We start from the raw sequence: 24,031 nt of genomic DNA, 5'->3' as shown, positions 1-24,031 counted from the left end.
AAGCTCCATACCACTTTTGAGTTCACATCTCTTATTGTCTTTTATTCTCTGGTAAAATGAGGTTTGAAGTCTTACATTCTAGTAATGCCCTAAAAACTGTTCCTTTATTGTGGCTTTCTACTGGTAAACCTAAAACTAACCACCCGCTCCTGTGGCAGAAGCCTTTATTTTCTTTTTATCTCTTTCCTGAAGAGCTGTTTTCCACGAATTTCATAATAAAAACATTACTTAGAGTATTTTGAGAAAGCTAATGACTTGTGCTTTCTTGTGAAGCTTGTGCTCCACTACTCTTGATTGCCTTCTTCACTAGTCTGGAAGCACAAGTGCCCTTAACAGCATTTGGTACAGTTGTAAATGCAGTTCAACAAGTACTTGCCATCTTCTCCTTCAGCTCCAAATTTTCGGTTCTGAGAAAAGCAGATTCTTTTTTGGCATCCAAGGCTATAGCTTCACTATCTAAGAGGGATTTATTCAGCTGCTGAATTTCCTCAACTAGCTTATCAGAATCTCCCTGAAAAATATTCAAAGAATTAAAAAATTATTTAGACATAATAAAGAAAACATGTTCATTATAATGTGGTTAAAATGTGAATACAACCCAGCAGAAAACTGAGGTTTACCACTGAAAAAGATAGCTCTTTTTCCACTCTTGCTTTTTGTAATTCTTCCACAAGATTCTGTAATATCTTTATTTCGTTGTCTTTCTCTTTCAGCTGTTCCGATTTGGAATTGTTTTCTGCCTAAAAGTTGAAGGAAAGAGAGAAGGAAGATTTTAGTGCCTGGTTTTTCAGGTCAGAATTTATCAAAAACCTACACAGAAAGAGTTCATGGGTTTTAGACATATCCTCCTTTTAGCTGGTAAGACTAACCAAAGCCCAATGATGTCTATCATGTCCACAGCAGATACAGTAGTTCAAGATAAACAAATCAAGAACATTTCATACAATTCTTACTGCATGTAAATGCATGGAGAGGCTCACCTGAAGTTCCTCATTGTATGCTTCAGAATTTGAAACTAGATTCTTTAAGTTGGTAATTTCATGCATTAGTTGTATCTGTGGAGCAAATTGAAGCAAAATTGCAGAGGATGTTAGAAAGCACCCACACCAATAGTTTTTAGTTGCCAACACCATGAAAACAAGCAAGGTCTATCTTGTGTTTTCTTCTGTAGTAGTGGGCAAACCATATATACATACACACATCTATTGAAGCAAGATGCTACATATTCTTTCAAATGGATAGATAAGATGCAAAGCTCTGTTTTTAGCTTCCCAGTAATTAGAAAGGATTCGAGCTACCTACAACAGCTTGAGAAGCAAGAGCGATGTGATCAAAGCAATTCATGGAGAAATTGTACAGATAGGACACAAATTCTAGTCATGTTAAGCAGCTTTTTGTGACACAGTGCAGTTATTTATGATTTAATCTATTCACTAACAGGAATGAGAAGGTGCCAAAATTGAAGTAAAGCAAGCCATGAACACATTCAGTGGCATTATCTGAAAGAAGGTACAAGTAGAAGACTACATAGAAAGGCACTTCTGAAATTTAAGAATTCCTTTCTTTTGGTCTTTGTTAGAAAAGCTTTACAATAAGCACCCATCTACAAGTACTTCTCTATAGTCACAAGCATAGGTAAGGAGAAAGTCTAATCTGTAATTTTAAGATCGGTGAAAAGCTTTAAAGCAAGTGCTTTCCTGTGAGTATTCTTATGCAATTTACTTTTAGAAACTGATGGATTTCAACTAATGTATGTAGTGAAGTATGTGACCTTTCAATATTGCTGTAATTAATCTACTACATGGGCATCAGTAAATGCTTACATTTTATGGACTGTATTCAGGTCCATAAAACTTGAATCATTCAAAAAGCAATTCTTGTAATAGAGACTGCTTTAGGACACTGCATCTGTATTAGATACAGTTTTCCATGCAAAGTTTTTGTGTAACTGAGGATTTGTTAAACATTGGCTGAGGCAGATAGCACAATTAATCCAGCATACAAAGGGTCTTCTAAAAAGAATCTTAGATACAAAATAAATTATAATATCTTAGGGATCCATTTTCTTTAAGGTCCATAAATCTTTGTAGGGAACACAATGAAACTAAGCAGTGATATTGTTAAATTGTAACCTGAAACAACACTGCAAGAGGAGGTAACGAACGTCATCCTTAGTGTCATGATCAGAGGATATTGAACAGTCTGATGTGGACAAGTACACTCCAGCAAAGGCACCAGGAAAGAAATAGAATAATACATCCATGTCTCAATACCTCAGGTTGCTGGTTTTGGGTTTTCTTTGGGCAATTATTTATTTCACAGTCTAGCCTTTGGGCAGCTAGAACCTAATACAATTAATATGTATTTAAAGTTACAGAATCAGAGCATAAAACATTTGGACAAACAAGATACTCCACTAACTGCACAAGGAGGTGAAGAGAACTGAAAATCAGCATTTCCTATATCATAAGTTAACCAATAGATAAGTTTATGATTTTTCTGACTTCCTGGCACAAAATATGTTTCAATTTTCCAGACATTAGTATTCACACTATTATTTTAAAATATTTCATGATGAAGTTAAATAGTATGTTAAAAGTTAAGGCTCACATAGTCCATGGATTACCAAAAGCCAAAGCTATCTAGTAAACCAAGAAAGATGTGAAATAGAGTTTAGCAATCACACTTTAACTTTAAAACAGGCCTAAAATGTATTTAAGCAGCAAAACAACTGTCTTACTGAAGTCTAGAGTGAAATTCAGATCATGTGTATATAAAAATAATATATAGATACATATCGACACACACACTAATATACATTTAACCATATACAAGTCGCCAAACATTTGTCTGAATTTTACACTCCAAGTAAATCCAGTTTAAATCCTGTGTTCATTCATTCTGTTGGCAAATGTAGCTGTTTGTGAATCAACATCCAAGTCTATGTACACTGAATAAACTCTAGAAAACATTTGAGCATAGAGAATTCATATCTATTTCAATGCACCTTACCTCATGATCTTTTTGAGTTTGTTTTTCCAGTGCTTCAAATTCATCTATTTCTTTTTTTTCCTTCAGTTTCTCCTTTATTTCATTTATTTCTAATTTCAACTGCTCATTTTCCAACACTAGGTTATCCAGGTTAGCTTGCAGGATGCTGGCCTTATTTACAGCAATATCCTGAAGAAGCAGTACAGGAAACTTTAGAAGCTGTTGCTGGAATGTCAGTCTTATTCTAGAAAATTCAGAACAGACTTACCTTTTCAAGTGCTATCGCTTCACAGAGTTGCACAGATTCTTCAAAGTCTTTTTGAGTCTAGAAAAAGAATCACTCTCAATTAACAGATCTACAAGATCAAGTTGAGTATTATATTCTTTGTTGCTTATCTTTTCACAGCTAGTCCTGTCTATATGCCAAAGTTTACTGGATCATTTGCCACAAATGCATAGTAGCAGAGAACCATCCCACACCTTTGCAGAGATGTCCAAGAGACTTACTTTCTAACCAGTTATAATAATTCTGCAGACACATAGAATAATACTGGTGTCCTACAGAACACTAAGGTTGATCTTACTGAGAAGTATATTATGCATATATGCATATGCACAGTATTACAACTGAAATAGATTATGATGTTACCCAAGTCATTTTAGGTCCAGCGATCCATTCTACTTCTGCAATTTGATCAGGAACCATCAGAGATTGGTTGTCACATTCAGAATTATCTAACATAGCTGAAAAGAAAGATGTATTAAAAAAAGTATGAGTAGATTTTAAACTAGACATCAGGAATTTTCTTACAAAACAATTTTAAGACATTGGAAATAGTCATTCAGTGGCAAAACATAGCACACTGAGTAGGAGTTCTGACTCATGATTTTCTGTTATGAAAGGGAACACCACTGAAGTCCAGTCTCTACACTTACGCTGACCACCATATCACAAGCTAATGAATACTAAACCAAATCCAGAATCAACTTATTTTCTTTGGGAAATTAAGTAAGGCAATGCTTGCAAACTTATCTATCAGGAATTTCATAGAACCATAGAATGGTTTGGGTTAGAAGGGACCTCAAAGACCATCTAGTTGCATCTCCCCTCCCCCCATGGGCAGGGACACCTTTCACTAGACCAGGTTGCTCAAAGCCCCATTCAACCTGGCCTTGAATGCTTCCAAGGGATGGGGCAACCACAACCTCTCCGGGCAACCTGTTCCAGTGCCTCACCATCCTCATAATTAGGATTTTTTTCCCAATATTCAATCTAAACCCACTCTCAATTTAAAGCCATTCCCCCTTCTATCACTACATGTCCTCTCCAGCTTTCCTGTGGGCCCCTTTCAGATCCTGGAAAGGCACAATAAGGTCACCCCAGAGCCTTCTCTTCTCCGAGCTGAACAATCCCAATTTTCTCAGCCTTTGCTCATAGGAGAGGTGTGGTGTTCCATCCCTCTGATCATCTTTGTGGCCGTCTCTGGACTTGCTCCAGCAGGTCCATGTCCTTCCTGTGCTGGGGACCCCAGAGCTGGACACAGCACTTCAGCTGAGGTCTCACGAGACCAGAGTAAAGGGAGGGGCAGAATGACTTCTCTTGACCTGCTGGCCATGCTACACATTATTTCACCTGGGATAGCAACTATGCTCCCACTTTTTAAATAAAATGAACCTTATTTCCAACACAAGAATGACCATAATTAGCGTGCTAAATCCACTTCCCAGCAGCATTCTTTTCTGGCAGATAAACATGGAATATTATTTGAGAACAGTGGTAACTAAATTTAGCTTTTGTATTGTTAACAAATTGATTTGCTTTTTAACTTAGATTTATTAAAAAGGAATTATTTCTGATTTCAAAGCTGCTTTGCAGATTTGTTTTATTTTTTCCTGAGGTTACTTACAATCGTCTGCATCTGGTAATGCTGACAGAGACATTTTCATTTTTTTTGTTTCAGTCGGCATGTCTTTTTCAAAGTCTTCAAAATAGCTCACATTTGCCTGTTTTATTTTACCAGGAGCCCAAGTAACTCTTCTTCTTCTCTTGGCCTTTAAAAAAGCATTTACAGAAAAGTGATAAAAATCAAACCAGTAGGTAGAGAGTAAATGTTGCATTAGGCTAGTTCTGCAACAGTACCAGCAGCTAACTAGACAGGGTTTTGCAGTTTCCTCAAAATTTACAGCATGGTAGTTTGAAAGGAAAAGTGTCTGCAGTCTTTTCACTGCAAAGCAATACTGAATTATACTTGGAAGTTATTTTATAAGTTAGCCTCTTAAAAATATGGGAAAAAAAGCGAAAATTGTTTATCATACTTATTCTTCATTGTCAATATAACCCGATGTATTTAATATTACCTTTCACAAAGTATTTCAGAGTTGTCAAGTAAGATCTAGAACAGGTGCTTACTTTAACATTGTCTTTTGAGGCAAAGGAAGCAGCGGTCACCAGCATCTCAGTTAAATTTCGTATCTTGTCTTCCTGTACTTTCTGGAGAGAATTTTTTTCTTCCAGCAGCTGGGCCAATTGGTCCTTTTCCATTGCATGAATTTGAGTCTTTACAGACACCTTCCATAAAAAGAATATTAATCAAACTGACATTTTAAGAGCACAAACTACTCCTACAGAAGAGACACAATTACTGATATTTAAAAACAACTACACACATATATTCTTTAAAACCTGGAAGAGGAGTCTTTAGTCTTTCATAATGAAACTAACAACTTAGTCTACAATTTACCTGCAGACTAAGTATTTAAAAGGGGTCAAAACTCCCAGAAACAATACAGCCTCAGATTTTTCTGGGGATAAAAAAAAAAACATTCTTTCAAATATGACATAGATTAGATGACCTTCCCGTGGTGCCAGAAGCCTGAAACTCTTTCAGAACTACGATTCAATTGTCAAGTAACAGCAAGCTACTCTAATGCATGTGGTCTCTTTAAATCCAAGTACTGAAAATGTATTGTTTTGAAAGTAACAGCTGTTTTTTGACAACTTTATCATAAGCTTACAATGTTGTGGAGTAATTCAAAGTCACATGAAATTTTCCAACAAACTTTTCTGTACTACTTTCCTCACTACTTACTATCTCAGAAGATAGCAAACATACTCCTAGGTGCAAATTAATTACTGTTAAAAATAAGAGGTCAGTTATTTTTCATAAATTTTTTTCTAAGGATATTTATAATTTGCAACATAATATATGTGCATACTTTGATTTTATTCACCACAACAGTATGTTCAGCATTGTTTTTTTCCTGTGCTTTATGTTTTAACATCTATGCTCTAACAAGACTTGCAAGATTGCTCCACAACTACATAGATTTTTAGAGAAAGATGAACATATGAGAGATTACACTGTTTTGTGGGAAGTTACTATTGTTCATTTTCTAAATGTATCTTCTGACTTTACATGACCTAAGTTTTGCCAGTGATCTTAATGCAGTTGCAACTTTTTGCAACTCCAATTAAGGTTAAACATTAGTAGGGGGGAAAAAATATGGATTAAATTGTGGTCTTTAATGGACATTCAGTAACTTCTTATATTGCAATTAATTTTGATCTGTTAAAGTGTGCTATAATGCGTGACAAATTTCTATTTCTTAATTATATTAACCTAGTGAAAGAAAGCAATTCTCTTAGTTGATCTCAGTGTTAGCTTTCACAGATATATGGACTATCATCAGTTGTTCTAGACTATACATCACCTTTTCAACTTCTATTCTCTCAATAAAAATGACATATCACTTTAAACACTTTACCTACTCCTGCAAATTTAACTGCTTTTGGTTTAAAACAGGTAGTTTCCAAACAGCTATCAGTGCTACGGATAGATTAATTTTAAGAAGTTTATTACACACTTCCTCCAGCTGCTTTTTCAAGTCCACAATTTCTTTTCGGTATCTCTTCAGGAGGGCATTATCATCAAGTACTTCATTGACTTTTGGTGTATTCTTCATTCCTTTGGCTGTATTGGCAAACTGAAAGAATATGCTTTCATGGGCAATAGTTCGAGAACAAATATTCTAAAAAGACTTACTCTGTCCCATATTTCCCAACAGAATTAAAGGGAGAGTTTATTAGATAAAGAGCAGCATATAATAGGGACACAAATATCGAAATTGGTTTATTTTTAATGTATTCTGAGATTTGAAAAGTAAGTTTTCTTTGCTTGATATTAATATCTAAAACATGAAGCATAACATTTAAGCAAATATATCCCACATTATTTTTATTTAATAGAAAGCTCAAAAGACCACCAAAAAGGAAGACAATCCTACCTACAGAACAGTGTTCTTTAACAGTCTTAAATCTTGTGTTAGCAAAGACTTGTTCTAACTGTGTTTGGAAAAGGCAAATGAGAAGAGAGGTTATCTCCTGCCTGCAAGAGAAGGAGCTTTGTTCCAACTCCCAGAAAGCTCTAGGTAGACAAGCTAATACAAAATGACGACTGTGAAAAGGTTCTGTATACAAAACAAATATTTCAAATTCTGAGTCCACAGAAGCCCTTTAGAAGATCCAAGTCATTAAAGATCCATCAGATTACATTTTCCACCCTCCCCTATCTACAACAAAGCCTTCAGCCAGAATAGTGCTGGAGAAGAGGTGAGAAGTTTTACCTGAAGAGTACTGAGTGTTTCATCAAAAGAAACTGGAGTAATTGTACAAATAATAACAGTTTTAGCATTTCCTCCAAGGGAGTTCTGCAGAATTCGAGTCAGCTTGCTGTCTCTGTAATTTATGAAGCTAATGAAAAAGAGGAAAGAAAAAAAAAAAAATCATTCGGATTTTTGCATAGAAGAAACTCGCAGTAAATATATTTTCTAGAGATAACAGGTTATTTGAAACAGTTACCTACAAAATATTATAAATAAAGGATTTTAATTTCTTAGTTTAGTAGTGACTTATCTTATAACAGGTGTATGAACAGTTGCTTACCCAGAAGGGTCATCACAAAGTTTTTTGATAACTTGACCCAGAATGAACAAGCTCCGATTTATATTGCAGCCTTCTTTCAATCGGACACCTAGGTACCACACAGTAATGTTTTTAATTATTATTATTATTTTAAATTTAAAACATTAAGATACATTTTCAACCTGTCAAGCTTGTGTGCTATGTTATGCTCAGAAGGATTATCCAAGAGTTGAATCTCAAGTGCCACAATGCACTATGAGCCATCAGCAGGCAGTATCAAATCCTTTGTAATAGCCAAAAAGCATCGAAGTAAGAGAGTAATCACAAATGAACATTTAGAACCTTTATAGAGTAAGTAGGTGGTGCTATAAGAACTTTAATTTTGTTTCCTGTTTAAATTTTGCAATTGCAACATTTACATGCATAACAAACCAGCCTTCGATACAAGTTTTGGGTTAGTCACTCTTCATAAGACATCCCTCTCAGATCACTTTTTTCTGATAAAGACATTTTTGTGCAGCTTCATGCTGTCACTTTTAACAGCCAAGCTTCTCAATAGCTAAAGAACAAGCCATCTACTCCCTCTTCACCTTTATATACAAGTCCCTAAAAAGCTTCTAGTGATTTTGTTATTACAGGTGAATCTTTACTGAGTCATCTCCATTCTATTAGTTCAGTGCATGACTGTTGCCAGGCCTGCTACTCTAGAAAAGGAATATTACTACTTGTTTGCACTTTACAGCATTTACAATATTTTCCTGAGTAGAACCTGCTCTACCAAGGGGAAAAGAGCTTATTTATAGACAATAAGTAACACAATAGCACATAGATCAAAGAATTTCCTATCATAGTCTCTTGTTAGGGTTAATTAACAGAAATGGTCATCAGGAGAGCCCCATTTAACACTCACCTTCAGATCCTGTTTGACTAGCTCTTTCACTGCCTGCCAGATCTACCAAGTTCTGCAAATTTATGAAATATTTCACAGGTTAGTTCTGAGAGAATTTAGTTTAAATCCTCTTAATTCTAAATCTCTGCTAAGAATTTCATAAACCACAGTTACACTTAAAAAACCCCAAGAGGTCTGTCATTATTGGAAGTAACCATAGCTGCTTGTCCTAGTTAGGACAGCTGAGATCAGTTCATCATGGTGGGTGTAACCCAAAACTGTATTCTATAGCCTTCCATGTCATTTCCCAGAAACTAGACTATTGTTGTCAATAGACTATTCGCACCCTCTGCCCATAGAGCATGGTGGGTGTAACCCAAAACTGTATTCTATAGCCTTCCATGTCATTTCCCAGAAACTAGACTATTGTTGTCAATAGACTATTCGCACCTTCTGCCCATAGAGCCTGACTCCTCAGGCTATAAACTAGGTGTTAAGAGGCCTGTGAGATAGGAAGATGTTTCTGTCCTCACACCCTTTGTGAAACTCCCCGCCCTGAGGGGAGCACTGAACATTCCTGCCTGAACTGGAGGATATATAATCTTGGAGTTTTGGAACATTTTTAAACCCACTCGTGGGATCCAGAGGACGGCTGCATCTCATCGCTCTCAACCAGACTTAGACCACCACTGGACTGCGATCACCAGTTCTGCCCAGACTGCAGCAGCTCTCCCACCAGCAGGTTCTTCCCCTCTCCCTTTACTTTGGACTTAAACAGGGCCCAAGGAACACCACTTTGTTCAGGCCCCAGGGTACTGGGTTACACATTTGGGTTTTTGTGGGTTGAGACCAATTGTTTGTTTGTATTATTGTACTTACTGTATTATTTTAATAAATTGTTATTCTGACTTATAATCTCTCCTTTGAGTTGGGTTCATTCCCCCTGCTGGTTAACTTTTAAACCAGCACACTGCTATACACACATCAGCCCATACTTTCAAGGTACAAAAGTACACAGAATAAGTTTGTATGAACTCTATTACACCACCCCAAACAGTATTTCAAACTTGCAGTGCAAGAACCCCTACCCTCAGTAACAAAAAGATGATACTTCTGTACTGAGAAACTGTGCTTAGCTACTAATTCAAGCCATAGGAATCTTTCATGGAAAAAAGAGCCTAGATGAGATTATCTAGCACACTGTCCTGAACCAGCTGTATGTCTCTCCTTGCCTGTCACTGTGGGGATACAGAAAAGAAGAAATTAAATACCAGAGGAAAAGCCTCCCTCTGAATCCAGTTCAAAGTCAATTAGAACTTCACAACAACCCATAATGATTTGCCTGAGCAAGTAGCCCTCACTTTAGCTGGTTTTTGTTTCAGAAGGGTAAAATCCTGTACTAACTCCATCAAGCAGCAACAGACCAAAAAGGCCAAAAACCTCTCCCCTTACCCCAGGTAAAGGTTAGTATAAGGTCAGGTGGAATAGGCCAAAGGATAGGGGTAGTGTAAGAAGAGTAGATATCATAACTTATGGCAAGAAAAAAAGGAGGTAGTAGCTTGCTGAAATAGTGCCTGAGCAGTGTTTACTTTCAGACTCTGAGCTTTTTCACATGAAGCCAAAACAGAAAGCTCTTTTCACAATGCATGTGATTAATGCTATTGCCAGTTCCAGAGTGCTTTTGCAGATTTTAGCAAGCTCAAATGGTTTCATACTGATTCCATTCCTCCAGTTTTTCAGATTATTTTCTGAGAATCAAGAAAAGGCTGTAGAGAAGGCTTCTGAAACCATAACACTCCCCTAGAGATCAGCAGTTGTATTCCCCCCAGTTTATGATACTTCAGATACCAATAATCCACCAAAGAGATGCTAAGAGGGGTTACTTGTGAAAAAAAATGAATCTTCTGGTCATTGGAGCTGCAGGGCAAATAATCTTTTAACAAAGAGGATAAGAGAAGTCTTAAGGTTACCCATTTTACAAGTTATTTCACTGAGCTTGTGGGTGGTCAGAAACAATTGTAGGGGAAGATGTACTTCACAAAATGCAAGAGCACTCTGACATAGCCCCTTCTGCTCCTGGAAGGGCTACGTAACACTCCCCAGTCCAGCATAAGTAATTCCCATGTCAGCATTTCCTTCGGTGGGAAGTTATCCTCTAGGTAACACCCCAGGGGTCTCCCTCTATACTTAAGAAATGTCTGCTAGAAGTTAACAACAAAGCATATTTGGAAGTCATTATGAAGTATCGTTATTCTCTCAAACAAGTGGTAACAGTAAATTCTCTAGCTAAGTTGTACTCCAAGAAACCATTAGACACTTACCAAGTGGGAAACCATGACTGCTCCATCACAGTTTGCATTTGCAGGGTCACTTCGTTCTCTGCTTTCAATGATCTAGAAATGCAGTAAAGTGCAATCAAGTTTTTGTCACTTTGAAAACAATACAACCACTCCTAATAGTGAAGCAGTTTTTACCATTCTGAAGATCGTGTGAGAACGGCTGCTGTGCTCATTCATTTTTGTTTCTCCATAATGACGATTTCCTGCCAAAAACAATATTAAAATACTTCTGCTTCTATTTTGATAAAATGGAGATAAATAGAAAAAAAAGCATAATTTTAAAACTTTCTCAAAAACACTGATTTCTGAATATAAACTCAAAAAGATACCCCACGGTTCTAGATATACCTGATCCATCAATGTTTTTTTAAATATCAGCTGACAGTGGCTAAATAACTTACTTTCTCCTTTTCTTATCCATTCCATAACTTGTTCTGGGGCAACCACTACTTCTTCAATCAGATCTTCTACATATGTATTCCTCTGCAGAATAAACACAGTCATAAATTCTCCTGAACTCCAAAACTCACTTCAATACATAAAGTTAACATAACCAGCAATTATTATGCTATTTATTCAACAGCTGAATGTCTTTTTACTCCAAACACAAGGGATGGATAAAGTTTAGACCTTCATCTAAACTGTGGCTTAAAGGCACAAGAATCAAAACCCAGAGATTTAGAAAGTTTCCAAAAAACAGAACTGCTGGGGGAAATATCCTTCTGGACATCTTCTGAGGGAATCCAGGAATATATTTTTCAGTAAACGTTATAAGGATATAATCATACAACTGGTAAATTTCTCTTCTTCCCATATTCCAAAAACATCCATTGTTTAGGGCATCAAAATTAAAAAAAAAACCCAAAACAAAACAACATTATTTGCTACAAAACTTTACATAAAGAAACTGAAACGGCGTTAAAGTAGATTTCTTTTTCTATGGTGATCGTTTTACTGAATAGTCCCAGTCTCATGGTTATTCCATGATTATAAGTAGAAGAAAAGTGTATCTACTTTGAAAAAGGTAAACTAGCTACAGAAAGCCCAAAGTCACTGTTGTTATTCTACTATATCAAGTGTCCTGCTAATGCTGAGGATACAATTACACAATTTGACTCAGAAAAGCTTTCAACTAGATGCCTCTGAAGGCATTTTGTTTTCAAATTCTTTTACTACAAGCAGATACAACACTTACATTACATAAGGTCCACTTACATTAATGTCCTCACGAATTCCCAGAGGCTTCTTTTTCCTACTATCACAAAGCAAATCTGTAATGGTTTCATTATAGATTTCCATGTAAGAAACTCTTAGCAAGAATTCTCTATCTGGGATCTAACGTTGAAAGAGAAAAAAAAAATTATTAACAGACTAACTGATGGATATCTTTTAATGCAAGTATTCTTAACTCAGAGATGTATGTTTGGATATTGTTCTACAGATTTCTTTCCCCTCATCCTCTATGTAGCATTAGCATCTACCAATACAGAATAATTTTTCTTCTATACCACCTCTTTCCAGCTGCATTAAAGATATACCACTTCTAATAGGTTGTAAAATTAAGATAACTGCCCCACAGAAGCATGAGAACGGTTTTCCCACTTAAATACCCTTTTCATAACCAATTTCCTCCTGCTTAGGCTCTTTCCTCTCTGCTTGTTTGGATTTACTTTGCTGCTGCTTCTTCCCTTACCTCCCTGGTAGAGAATATTGGAGTGAGGAAAGGCTGCACAATGAACTCAGGGAAAGTTTTCTTGGCTTCAGTTACTTTCATAAACCTCCCAAGGTACCCTGCACCTCCTTAAAGGAGCAGAGAGCATTTCACTTAACTGATAACGATTACCTGATACCCTCAAGGCAGAAGTAAGCGCTCTACAAATCATGTTTTAGAAATCACTGTTTTAACTTACACCTTCTCCTTACTTTTATTAACCTTGAGCAATTAGCAATTCTTTTGTAAGTCTGAAATAAGTAAATATAGTGTCATATTCTTCCCACCAAAAAAAAAGTCTTTGTTGCTGTTAATTTTTTAGACTTTTAAAATAGCAGAATAAACACAGAGCTTCATGTTACCTTATCTACCACATGAAAAAGCGAGTATCTATTTATACTTGTAATCAATGTTGAACATATTTGCAAGTTTAAGAACCCTCGTCAGTGTTGCTCTGATTTAATTTCAACTAAAGTCCCATTAGCTTTTTGTTTTAAACCACTCATCTTTTCCAGGCTAGCAAAGCAACTGCAACATATAGTCTAATATAAATTCACTTCCCTCATAAGCTCCTTGATACTAAATAAACTTTTATGTAACGATCACAAATACTACTAGTCCTTTCAGTCACTTCAATTTAATGGAATTGCTCACCTCACAAATAATTTTGAAAACATGTTGAATTGCCTTAGGGATAATGCCCCCAGAATCTTCATTTCCCATCATTGTGTAAGTCTTCCCTGAAGCAGTCTGTCCATAAGCAAAAATTGTGCCTAGAAAGATAGTAGAGTTTTACCAACTATTTGTAAAACACTTTACAAACAGGATTTAAACACAGTTTTAAAACTTACCATTATAACCTCGCACAGCTGACTGTATAATTGGAACAGCTACACCATCATATAACTGCTGAGTGTTGTCACTGGAGTGAAAGACACGATCTTAAAAACAAATTAAAATAAAGCATGTGAATCTCTTGTATTGCAAGTCAAAACCAACCTATCATCTTACTCAGTATCACTGACTTCAAATCCAATAAATAGGCATCACTGTTTGTAGAGTAATTCAAACATAAAATATCACTGTGGCACTACTAATCAGGCTTTTAGAATTTTATTTTAAAATAAATATTAAACACAAAACCAAGAAACATGCGATGCACAGATGACAGATAAGTAATAAAACTGTAAGAATGGAGGACACAGTTAAACAGTCATCCTATTTAGTATAGTTATGGCTAATTTATCCCTGAGGATTGTAAATCAGACAAGACAGGCTAATTGTCCTCGTGCAGCCCATGGAGGACCATCAGGGTGCAGAGATCAACCTGCAGCCCATGGAGGAGCCTACTCTGGAGCAGGTGGATATCTGAAGGAGGCTGTGACCCTGTGGGAGGCCCAAGATGGAGCAGGGTCCTGCTGGGGACCTGCAGCCCTTGGAGAGGGAAGCCCATGCTGGAGCAGGTTTTTCCCCAGTAGGACTTGTGGCCCCTGTGGGGGACCCACACTGATACAGCTCATTCATGAAGGACTGCACCCCATGGAGGAGTGACCCACAGGACAGCAGTTTCATGAAGAACTGTTGCCCGAGGGATGGGCTCATGCTGGAGAGGTCCATCAAGGACTGTGTCTCGTGGGAGAGATCCCACGGGAGCAGGGGAAGGACTCCTCTCCCTGAGCAGCAGCAGAAACAACTGACCGTAACCCCCATTCCTTGTCTCCCTGCACTGCTGGTGGGGAGGAGGGAGAGCACGGAATGAAGCAGGGGTGGGGTGAAGGTCTCTTTAGATTATTTTACCTCTCACTCTTTTGCTCTGATCCTGTTAGTAATAAATTCAATTAATATCTCTACTTTGAGTCTGTTTTGCCCTTGAAAGTAATCAGTAAGTGACTTCTCCCAGCTCTTATCTCAACTCAAGAATCCTTAGCTGTTTTTTTTCTCTCCTCTGTCCAGTTGCAGAGGGAGAGTGAGAGAGTGACTTTAGTGGGTACTTGGCAACCAGCCACGGTCAACTCACTACCCCCCACCCCCTTCTCCCTAAATGCTCTGGACTAGCCCTGGTCTAGTCTGTAACTGGATTTCATATGAAAAGAACAGAGTTCATGTGTTCCACAGCCATTAGAACATAAATCAGAACAGAGAAAGCAACGTCCACCAGGAAGCTGACTTCAAAAGCACATTCCCAGTGTTGCCTAAACCAGAAATCCTCTGTGCCTCAACGACATTGCTTCAGAATTATGAAATTGGAAAAGGTGAGGGACACTGCAGGAAGCTCAGGAAACTCACGTCGACACGTTCAAGCAGTACAGGAGCGGAGGTCCGCATAAGCATCAAAGCAAAGCAATTGCTTTCACATTCTTACCGTAACTAAATATTTTGGTACCATTCACGTCGGAAACAGTATTATTTTCGCTCTTCCAATGCAGGGACACTTTATCTCCTGAAGCATTTTCTCTAAGAGAAGAAGATACTCTGTTACCTTCATCGGGCCAGGGCTCTGCTCCCGTAACACAGACCCCTGACCGCGACACCCTCTACCCCGGAGGGATCTGGATCCCTCCTTCCGCCACGGGGATAGACACCGTCTTCCTGCCCCTGCCCCGGCCCCCTCACGGTGCGAGGAGTATGGCAGCATTCTGGGGTAAACGCCACTGCAGCCTTCCCCTCCCGCCTGTCCGGAGCCTCACCTGGCGATGAGGCCGCACACGCACGCAGACCGTGACCGCGCCCCTCGTCCGCCATGCCCGCCGGGACAAGGGGAGACCGGGAACCGGGACAGGGACCCGACACGGCTCTGGACAGGCACCGCCCGCCCCAACCGCCGCCGCAGTTTGAACTGCTCCACAGACCGCTCCCTATTGGCCCACGTGGGACGGAGGCCGCATGCGGAGCGCACCACTCGCCAGCAGCTGGGGGGGGAGAAGGAGCGAGGGAGACAGTCAAGGAAAGCGCAGTGAGGGACAGGCTGATCAGCCCCTGAGCTCTACCGTGAAACCCCCCCTCCCGTCTGCCGGCAGCGCTGTGGTGGTGCCGCCCAGGGATGCGAGCGGCGGCGCGGCCGTGGTGCGGGGATGGAGGGGTGGCTGCCCCGGGGAAAAGGCTCCAGGAGCATCGAGTTTGACCGTAAACCCAGCACCGCCGTATTCACCGCTAAGCCGTGTCCTGAAATGCCACAGCTACAGGGCATTTAAATACCTTCAGGGATGGTGGCTCCACCACTGCCCTGGGCAGCCGGTTCCAATCCTTGGCAGCCTTTTCCATAGAGAAATTTTTCCTAATATCCAAATCTAAACCTCTCTTGGCGCAACTTGAGGCTGTTTGCTCTTCTTATATCGCTTGTAACTGAGGAGGAGGCTGATCCCCACCTGGCTACAACCTCCTTTCGGGTACTTGTAGAGAGCGATAAGGTCACCCCGCAGCCTCCTCCAGGATAAAACACCCCCAGCTCCCTGAGCCGCTCCTCATCAGACTTGTGCTCCCGACCCTTCACCAGCTCTGTTGCCTTTCTCTGGATACACTCCAGCACCTCAATGTCTCTCTTGCAGTGAGGGGCCCAAAACTGAACAGAGGATTCGAAGTGCGGCCTCAGCAGTGCTGCTGATCAGTGTCATCCCCATGCACTTGGCCAGTACCTCGATAAGCTGCCTACTGAATCTAAACAGAATGCTCTCACACACAAAAGCACACGTTTCACACATTGTTATGTGATTATAATTTTTTTTATTTAAAATACCGAAGTGAGGGTTAGAAAAATAGTGTGAACATTTGGTGAATTATAGTTCTTAGTTTAAATCAGTATCATTTTAGCAAGCAGACTGCACAGTCATTTAAGAAAAAGGCTAAGTCGTTCATTGCACAGTCTTCATAAAGGGCTTTAGGGGTGGAGGAAGAGTGGAAGGTAGCTGCAAAGAGAAGCCTAGAGAAATCAAAAAAGAAGGTATGCTCCAATTGCATTTCTTTTAAGGTCAACAAATTAATGACTACATCATGAAAATACTATTCACGTTTAAAGTTTTAAAACAATATGTTTTCCCCCACATTTTAATCATCCCCCTCTTCTTCCTCTTCCTCTTCCTCTTCTTCACCTGCAGCTAAAGCTTCCTGCGCAGCCTTGAAAGCCAGTTCCTCTTCCAGAGTGGGGTCTCTTGCCTCAGTGATCGCTGGACCACTGGGATATTCTTCTTGCACTGGTGGGGGCAGGATGGGAGTGTAGTTTTCTGGACTGTATTTGTGACCCCAGCCAAAGTAGATGTTATCAAATTTCCTGAGAAAGAGAAGTGAAAGAAAACATTCAGCCCCTGACAAAATATCAGTAGAGATACTGTCAGGCTTCCTTACTCTGCTGTGCAAAAAGTTACAGATATCCTATAACAGAAGAATTTAAAAGATGGCACCTTTTTTAACTGCTCTAATGGTTGATTAATACATCTTCTGTTTAAAATGATGAAGTGTCACTGCACTATATTGCAATATGATTCCAACTTCACTCGGGTAACAACATAGCGCCACTTCTGACACCAACTCCAGTGCCTTTTTAAAAGCAGGTGGAGGTCATGACTGTACTATTTGTAGTGGAAACAAACGAACATTAGAACCACAGAATGTACATGTTTTTGTAGAAAGTACCACAGACCCAAGAACACAGGTTTTAAATCAAGGACTGTGCCCAAATACTAACTGGACATTTACATCCACTAACTTTATTCCAGTCTTTCCAATGATTATTTGTTTTTACTCTTAAATACATATTTACTGTTGCTGTGCACATTCAAGTGGCCTTCTCCATCAGTCTCCTGAATAGTTAGAATTCAGTCAGTGAATTAATAATAAAGCAACTTTGCCAGGTGCCTGTGTGTAGCATATACAGTCTGTGTTGTAACCATGTCAACTAGATTCTCACCTGCCAGATGCAAAGGCATATGCTCCAGGCCACCGGTTAGACTGGATAATTGCAACAGAGTGTTGTGGGATCAGGTTTGTAGAATGCTGAGCTGTCCAAGCAGGGATGTCTTTAATTCCTGGAGGCAGCCAAACACACACTGTCTATGAATAAATGCACTTAGAAGCCTCTACAAAACATTTAAGACTGAGCTACAAGATTTTCAGAATTACAGAAAGACTTACAGAATTCAAGCAAGAGTTATATTAAGTTGCATGTTAGAAGAGCCAAAAGTCAGAAACAATAAACTGTATCTGAACAAGTGGCTCTAATGTATGAGCAGGTAGCATAGGAATTCTTAGAGACCCACAGGAATGCTACTCAAATTCAGTAGCATTAACCCTGGTTTCTTTTGTCAAGGACTTTTTAGCACTTATGGATACATTATATAGTTATATTTCACCTCCATTAAAGAATGGAGAGTAGGAAAATAATTTAATATTGATGTAATCTAATATCCAGGCTCCCTTATTCCCATGATTTGCTGCAGTAATATGCTAAAACATCTAAATGTTTATACAAATACCAAACATCAGTGTATGTGTGTACATATTAATTAATTTATTTATTTACACATGCACATACACTTTTCTTTTTGGCCTAAAAAGATGAGGTAAAAATAGCTGAATGTATTTCAGCTGTCCTGAATGTGCAATAACCTGACAAGTCTAAGTTATTTTTTTCCCTTTAATCTCAACAAGATTGTTACCTAGTAAACCTGATTATTTTAATGTCAATACTGTTAACCATTTTGCTTTTGATTGATTCTCTAAAAGAATGTGTTTACCCCACAGGGGCAAACTATATTCCTCCAAAAAGTGCCAGAGTCCTATAACTTCAAATATTTACTACCTAGATGCCAACATTCCTAGTGGCTCTCTATCAAAAACTTCATGTTCCATGAAGAATACCTTCATCTTCAGAGAGCAGAGTAAGAAGGGGTGGTCCTGTTTCTGCCTGTTGCTCATCCATCTCCTCTTCCTCGTCTTCCTCCTCTTCCTCTTCTTCATTTTTTTCCTCTAATTTTTGAGGATTAATCCAAACACAGCGACCCTATAATTGATACGGAAAAATAATAAATACATGTAACAATCACTGAAAGAATGCAAGCCAGTTAAAACAATTGGCTCAGACACACACACAGAGTTAAGGGGTAGGGAGAAGAAAAATATGTATTCCATAACCGATATATTGTTGGCAGAATATTGTATCCTCTTGGTAGAATATTGTATCCTCTTGGCAGAGCATTTCCTATATTCCTCTTTCCTCCCTCCTTCCTCACTCATCCCTGCTTACTATTTCAGAATAACCTTATACCTCTGCCATTAGTTTTTTGTGATTTTGTAGTCTTCAGTTCCTGACCAGTTTCATTTATATCCTTGCTAGACTACCAGTTACTGCAAACTAAGAGGCTTAACATATGGACTTTACCTCTTCCTTTAAAATCTACCTTGTTATTTAGCTACCGGTCAGAGGAACATGTTCTTAAGACTCTCGTGCGTATAAACTTTATTTTTTACAACTGTTGTTTTGCTGGTAGTAAGTTTAAACCTCATTTCCTACCATTTGCTGTTATATTACACTAGCATTCTTGAACTGGTAGACTGGCCAGCCAACCATCCAGCAATGATCATCAAATTAGTAATACCTCTTTCTACCACAGGCCTGATAGCACATGCTTTTAAGCTTTTTCACTTGCATGTTTTACAGCAGAAAGTATAAAACAAAAAGAAGAAAACAACAAATAAGTTCCATTTAGCATACAATCAAAAGCTATCTGCATTTTAGCATCCTACCCAAGAAAGGAAAATTTTAAACATTTTTGTCAAGTAAGGATATCAAAGCAGAGAACCTAATACAAAAGATTACCAGAAATCATAGTTATCAGGGCCTAACTCCATACTGTTATCTAAAGATAGGTTTCAACCTCAAGAACACATAATTGAAAAAAGTACTAAATCTAGAAGGTTTCTAAAGATATATATATATATATATATATATATATACATGTGCAAGATATTTACGTATTATATATAAAATATATCTTCTGTATAAAAACGTGGCAGTCCAATACCATAGCTTGAACGTGCAGGTGAGGAGTGCCATTGACATTCTGTACTGTACAAGTACTGCAGTGTGAATGGTATCTGAATGGTGCTCAGTGTGAGCACACACCTGCTGAGCACATACCTGCTTCAGAATATTCTTTACATGGTGTGCCCACGTGGAGAGAGAATCCACCATTTCAGCCACAGCAGGAGGCTCAAATTCAGGATTTTCTTCATATGTGTCCCCACCTTCTTCCTCTTCTTCCTCTTCTGGAAACTGGTAAAATCCAGTGGGAGAGACATGGGTTCCTGCTGAGATTCGAGCTATCTGTGCACGCAGGTAATTGGCCTCGTTTCCAGGAAAAGGAGGAAAGCTCACAACAGGAGCATCCAGCCGACCAGTGAAGAACTTCTTGATTTTCCTGGCACAGACAATCTGGGCTGGTGTCACTGGAGGCAACTTCACCCAGGGTTTGCCTGGCTCATTACAGACAAAGTAGACATATTTATTAGCCCCAGTCCCGTTTTCTTCTTTTGGGATATCAGGTGGGGGTTTATAGGTGGACTTTGGTGGTTCATCTTCTTTTTCTTTTTCCTCATCTTGCTCTTCGGCCTCCTCCATCCCTTTCACTTCTTCCTCAGTAACTTCCTCTCCTGCTTCCTCCTCCTCTTCCCCTTCACGTAATTGTGCTTCCGCTATAATATAGTTCATTTCCAGGCCCAAAATCTTGCCCCAGAAGCGACAGGTCTGGATTGGCTGAACACTAGTTAGGTTTTTAAGGGCAAGGAATATGTAATAGGATTCATCTTTGCTCAAGCCAACTCCAGCCTGTTCAAAATAAAAGGCTGTTTCCATTACATTTGGTAGAGGGGAATGTCCCTGGGAAAGAAGATTTGGAGTTAGAGTTAAAGAATAATATAATTATCTATTTGAAAAATTAAACATGTTATGTACTGAACATTATACTTCTCTTTCCTGTAGTGCTACTCATTCTCTCAAAGTGCTTTGCAGACTTTCATTCACTACATCTTTCACTATCATTTAGAAAAATTAAAAATGCCTTTTAAGGAAAAAGAAGAAAACTCAGATGAACTGCAGCTTTTAGAACACAGGATTTAAAAGTTCAAACTCCTAATTATGGCAACATAAGGAAAGTCAGAATTCTTACACAGAATCTACAAAGGACTTCAGTGCTAGGGCATGTCAGCTAAGAGGCCTGTAAACAGTGACACTGTGTTTCCTTCTGTTTGTGACAGATGGATTTGGGGGAAAATATAATACAGACTTTATATATTGAGCCACCAGACCAGCAATATTTCTCTGAAGTGAATGCTGTTTATTTGAAGACCTTGGCATACAGCTCCATGCATTTTTTAAAATACTGCCCCCTGCTCTTACTGAAGTCCATAGGAAGACCCCATCTGGCTTCAGTGGAAACAGAACTAGTCCAGTAATGATTTAATTAAGTATTTCCATTCGCTTTATCACCCTTCTCTCATTTCATGGGGGTACGTGATCATATAACACAGACAGAGTTATTAGAAATTGGACATGACAGCATAGGGAATTTGGAGGAATTAGTGCTAGCTTCATATGGAATTTCTTTAGACCTTCCAGGTTTCTTATATCAAAGCAAGATTGACAGGAGTATGAAAAATTCAGAATTCTTTTCTGAAATAACCTGCTTTTTTGCCATTTTTCTATCCTATATTGTTACTGTAAGATACATAATAGGCTACGGAAAAGATGAAGGACTATCTCTTCTGTTGTTGGTATTTCTACTCTGCAATGGCAATTCATTTGAATATATACTGGTAACCTAATATGAAAATCAACATCTTGTTGGTTGCTTTCCCTTGGTTATTATATGAATTCTCATTTATATTCTTATAATTCTCGTTATAGGAATTCTAATTTTTCATTGGGTACAAATGCTTCTGAATATATGCAACTGAATAATGCAAAATCCTGTTTTAAGAAGGGGCTTTTCAAGTCTAGTAATTCTTCATTAAAACCATATTTTGTTTCAGTTGGAGAAGGACAGACTAGAACCACAGTTGGAGCAGGAAAGATCACAAAATCTCTAAAACAGAGAATCTGTTTTACACTAGCAGCCGTGCACAATATTCTGTAACTAGCGTCTAATATTATGGTCTCTTTAGATAAAGAAATGTCCCTTTTAGATAAAGAAAAGAAACTTGGAAGCAATATTCCATGCTGAACTGGCATATGGGAGATGTTATAAACTTTACTTTCTGTTCATCATCTCTAGAACATCCACAATTTTAAAGCCTGGGAACAGTAGATTTACTACATGGAAAAATCCCAACTAAGTAATCGGATGGGTTTTCTTCTTCACAACTAGACATGGGACCAGCTCAGCTACAGAGAGGGCACATGATATTGTGATTGCAATTATTTATATGTTCGTGAGAGGCAGCACTACAGAAGAGACCACAACTTCCTCCCTTTCTCTTTACACCATCCACCCACCCATTCCCTGATACAGAGGGTAATCTGTTTCACTCTGATAATAACTCACTATCTCTTCTTCTATTGTTTCTTCATTTTCTTCTCCATTTTCCTTGATGAACAAAGCTTTACACTTTTCTGCAGCTTCATATGTTGGAGGAATCTCATATTCATCTCGAAGAGTGTCCATTTTTTTCTGAAATCGAGCCCACTTCACATCCTTGCTGATATTCTCAATTATGTCTACTGTATTTGTGGGCTGTTCATCCAGGATCTTTGTTAGCACATTAGCAAAATGATCGTATCTGTCATATAAATGTAAACATTGTTGGCCAACTACAAAAAATTATGTCAGAATATTATGCTTTTAATATCTGAAGTAGAAGCTAATCATCTGGAACTTTGGAGAAGTCATTGGAATAATTAGAAGAAAGGCGCTCATGGAGCATTATGAAAAATTAGACTTAAAACTAGCCTGATTATACTTGGGAGCAGTCCCATCTTCCATTTTTTGTATATACCCCCCCATCTTAAGAGCTGAAGCTGAATTTAAACTTGCTCTTAATCAAATCAATTTCTTTTTGGGTTCCCTATAAAATTCCTTTAGGAACTTTGATTCTGAAAGATGTTGGACACATGCAAGTATCACGTAGTGATGAAATGTTGCATTTATAACATATTGTCCCATTCTGTATATACCTCCCCGGTAGCCTTCCCTTTCTTAACATAACCCTTTGCCCTTTCACCAACACTAATCTTCTCTCCACTTATACTTCCTACCATTTTTGATTGACTCTTTTTCATACTTACAAGTTCAGGCCAGATGTTGTGCTGGTCTTCAGTAAATAGGCTTTTGCATTCTGGATTGCCAGCATTCGGGCTTTTGGATCGGGTATCTGATCATCATATGGGCTGTAATCTGGCTGATCAAGACCATAACCTGGTTCGTGTGGCTGATAAGGGCCATGCCCACGTTCATAGGCATATGTCTGATCAGCACCCTGGGAAGGGTTTAATCCTGGCGACTGATCCATGTTTTTGCCTGCCACCCCCCGGGCCTGATGGGAGGCTCGTCCCAGCGCTTATCTCTGACTGATGTTTCTTTCTGGCCCCTGCAGCTCGTCAGGGGCTTGCTCTGCTGGCCGCGGATGACGGAGGTGTTGAACTGGGCCCTGCGATTGATACGGTCCTTGTCCCGGTGCACGGCTCTAGCCGACACCTCCCTTTTGGTCCTGCGCTTGGAGGGGTGCTTGTGGCTGAGAGATGCTCTCCCTCGGTCCTGGTGGCTGCTCAGCCCCTTGCCTTATCTCTCGGTATTCCTAGGGAGCTGGTCCCGGTTCCCGCTGAGGCTGATGAGGGTCTCAGCAGGCGGCTGCCCGGGGTCCCGCTGTGGCAGCGTGCGGCTCGGCCCGGCCGGGGCCTTGTGTCCGTGCCACAGGTGGCCTGGCTCCTGCCCTTCCCGCGGCACAGCCCGCGGCGGGGCCCCTGTGGAGCCCGCGGTGCGGTGCTGTCCGGCCGGCCCGGGGCACACGCAAGCCTCAGCCCCCGCCCCGCGGGGTGCCGCAGCAACGGCCGCGCCGGCGGCGCAGCGGGCGGGGCGTCGCCGGGGGAACGGGGGCGGCGAGGCGCCGGGAGGGAGCGGAACTCCGGCCACCTGCCCCTGCTGGCACTCCTTCCACTGGGGTGTTCGAGCGCTTCCCTCCCAGCGGAACCCACGGGG

General features: G+C 39.5%; 2 protein-coding genes across 2 annotated transcripts in view; both read right to left on the bottom strand.

Moving 5' to 3' along the window:
* The window catches only part of CENPE (centromere protein E), a 33,508-nt gene extending 17,915 nt beyond the window's left edge, over nucleotides 1–15,593 (bottom strand). Inside the window, exons 1-19 of the mRNA XM_029959509.1 lie at nucleotides 15,368–15,593; nucleotides 13,703–13,792; nucleotides 13,506–13,624; nucleotides 12,356–12,475; nucleotides 11,542–11,623; nucleotides 11,276–11,343; nucleotides 11,123–11,194; nucleotides 8,823–8,874; nucleotides 7,934–8,021; nucleotides 7,615–7,741; nucleotides 6,856–6,975; nucleotides 5,402–5,560; nucleotides 4,899–5,043; nucleotides 3,641–3,735; nucleotides 3,260–3,316; nucleotides 3,013–3,180; nucleotides 981–1,055; nucleotides 621–740; nucleotides 377–511 (exon numbers count right to left, since the gene is read on the bottom strand). Of these exons, the coding sequence (XP_029815369.1) occupies nucleotides 377–511; nucleotides 621–740; nucleotides 981–1,055; nucleotides 3,013–3,180; nucleotides 3,260–3,316; nucleotides 3,641–3,735; nucleotides 4,899–5,043; nucleotides 5,402–5,560; nucleotides 6,856–6,975; nucleotides 7,615–7,741; nucleotides 7,934–8,021; nucleotides 8,823–8,874; nucleotides 11,123–11,194; nucleotides 11,276–11,343; nucleotides 11,542–11,623; nucleotides 12,356–12,475; nucleotides 13,506–13,624; nucleotides 13,703–13,792; nucleotides 15,368–15,593 (2,118 nt within the window). The remainder of the gene's footprint in view (nucleotides 1–376; nucleotides 512–620; nucleotides 741–980; nucleotides 1,056–3,012; nucleotides 3,181–3,259; nucleotides 3,317–3,640; nucleotides 3,736–4,898; nucleotides 5,044–5,401; nucleotides 5,561–6,855; nucleotides 6,976–7,614; nucleotides 7,742–7,933; nucleotides 8,022–8,822; nucleotides 8,875–11,122; nucleotides 11,195–11,275; nucleotides 11,344–11,541; nucleotides 11,624–12,355; nucleotides 12,476–13,505; nucleotides 13,625–13,702; nucleotides 13,793–15,367) is intronic.
* Nucleotides 15,594–16,685: 1,092 nt separating this feature from the next.
* LOC108639647 (radial spoke head protein 6 homolog A-like) lies at nucleotides 16,686–23,799 on the bottom strand. Its single transcript, XM_018072588.2, has 6 exons — nucleotides 23,122–23,799; nucleotides 22,382–22,616; nucleotides 19,981–20,718; nucleotides 18,702–18,843; nucleotides 17,752–17,869; nucleotides 16,686–17,115 (listed from the first exon to the last, which is right to left on the bottom strand). The coding sequence occupies exons 1-6, from the start codon at nucleotides 23,343–23,345 to the stop codon at nucleotides 16,893–16,895; spliced, it is 1,680 nt and encodes a 559-aa protein (XP_017928077.1). The 5' UTR covers nucleotides 23,346–23,799; the 3' UTR covers nucleotides 16,686–16,892.
* Nucleotides 23,800–24,031: the final 232 nt, after the last annotated feature.

The sequence above is a fragment of the Manacus vitellinus genome, unplaced genomic scaffold (assembly GCF_001715985.3).
Source record: "Manacus vitellinus isolate BGI_N305 unplaced genomic scaffold, ASM171598v3 scaffold_0_pilon, whole genome shotgun sequence".
Taxonomy (NCBI): domain Eukaryota; kingdom Metazoa; phylum Chordata; class Aves; order Passeriformes; family Pipridae; genus Manacus; species Manacus vitellinus.
The sequence above is the reverse complement of the archived record's forward strand: the minus strand, read 5'-3'. Positions and strand labels throughout refer to the sequence as shown.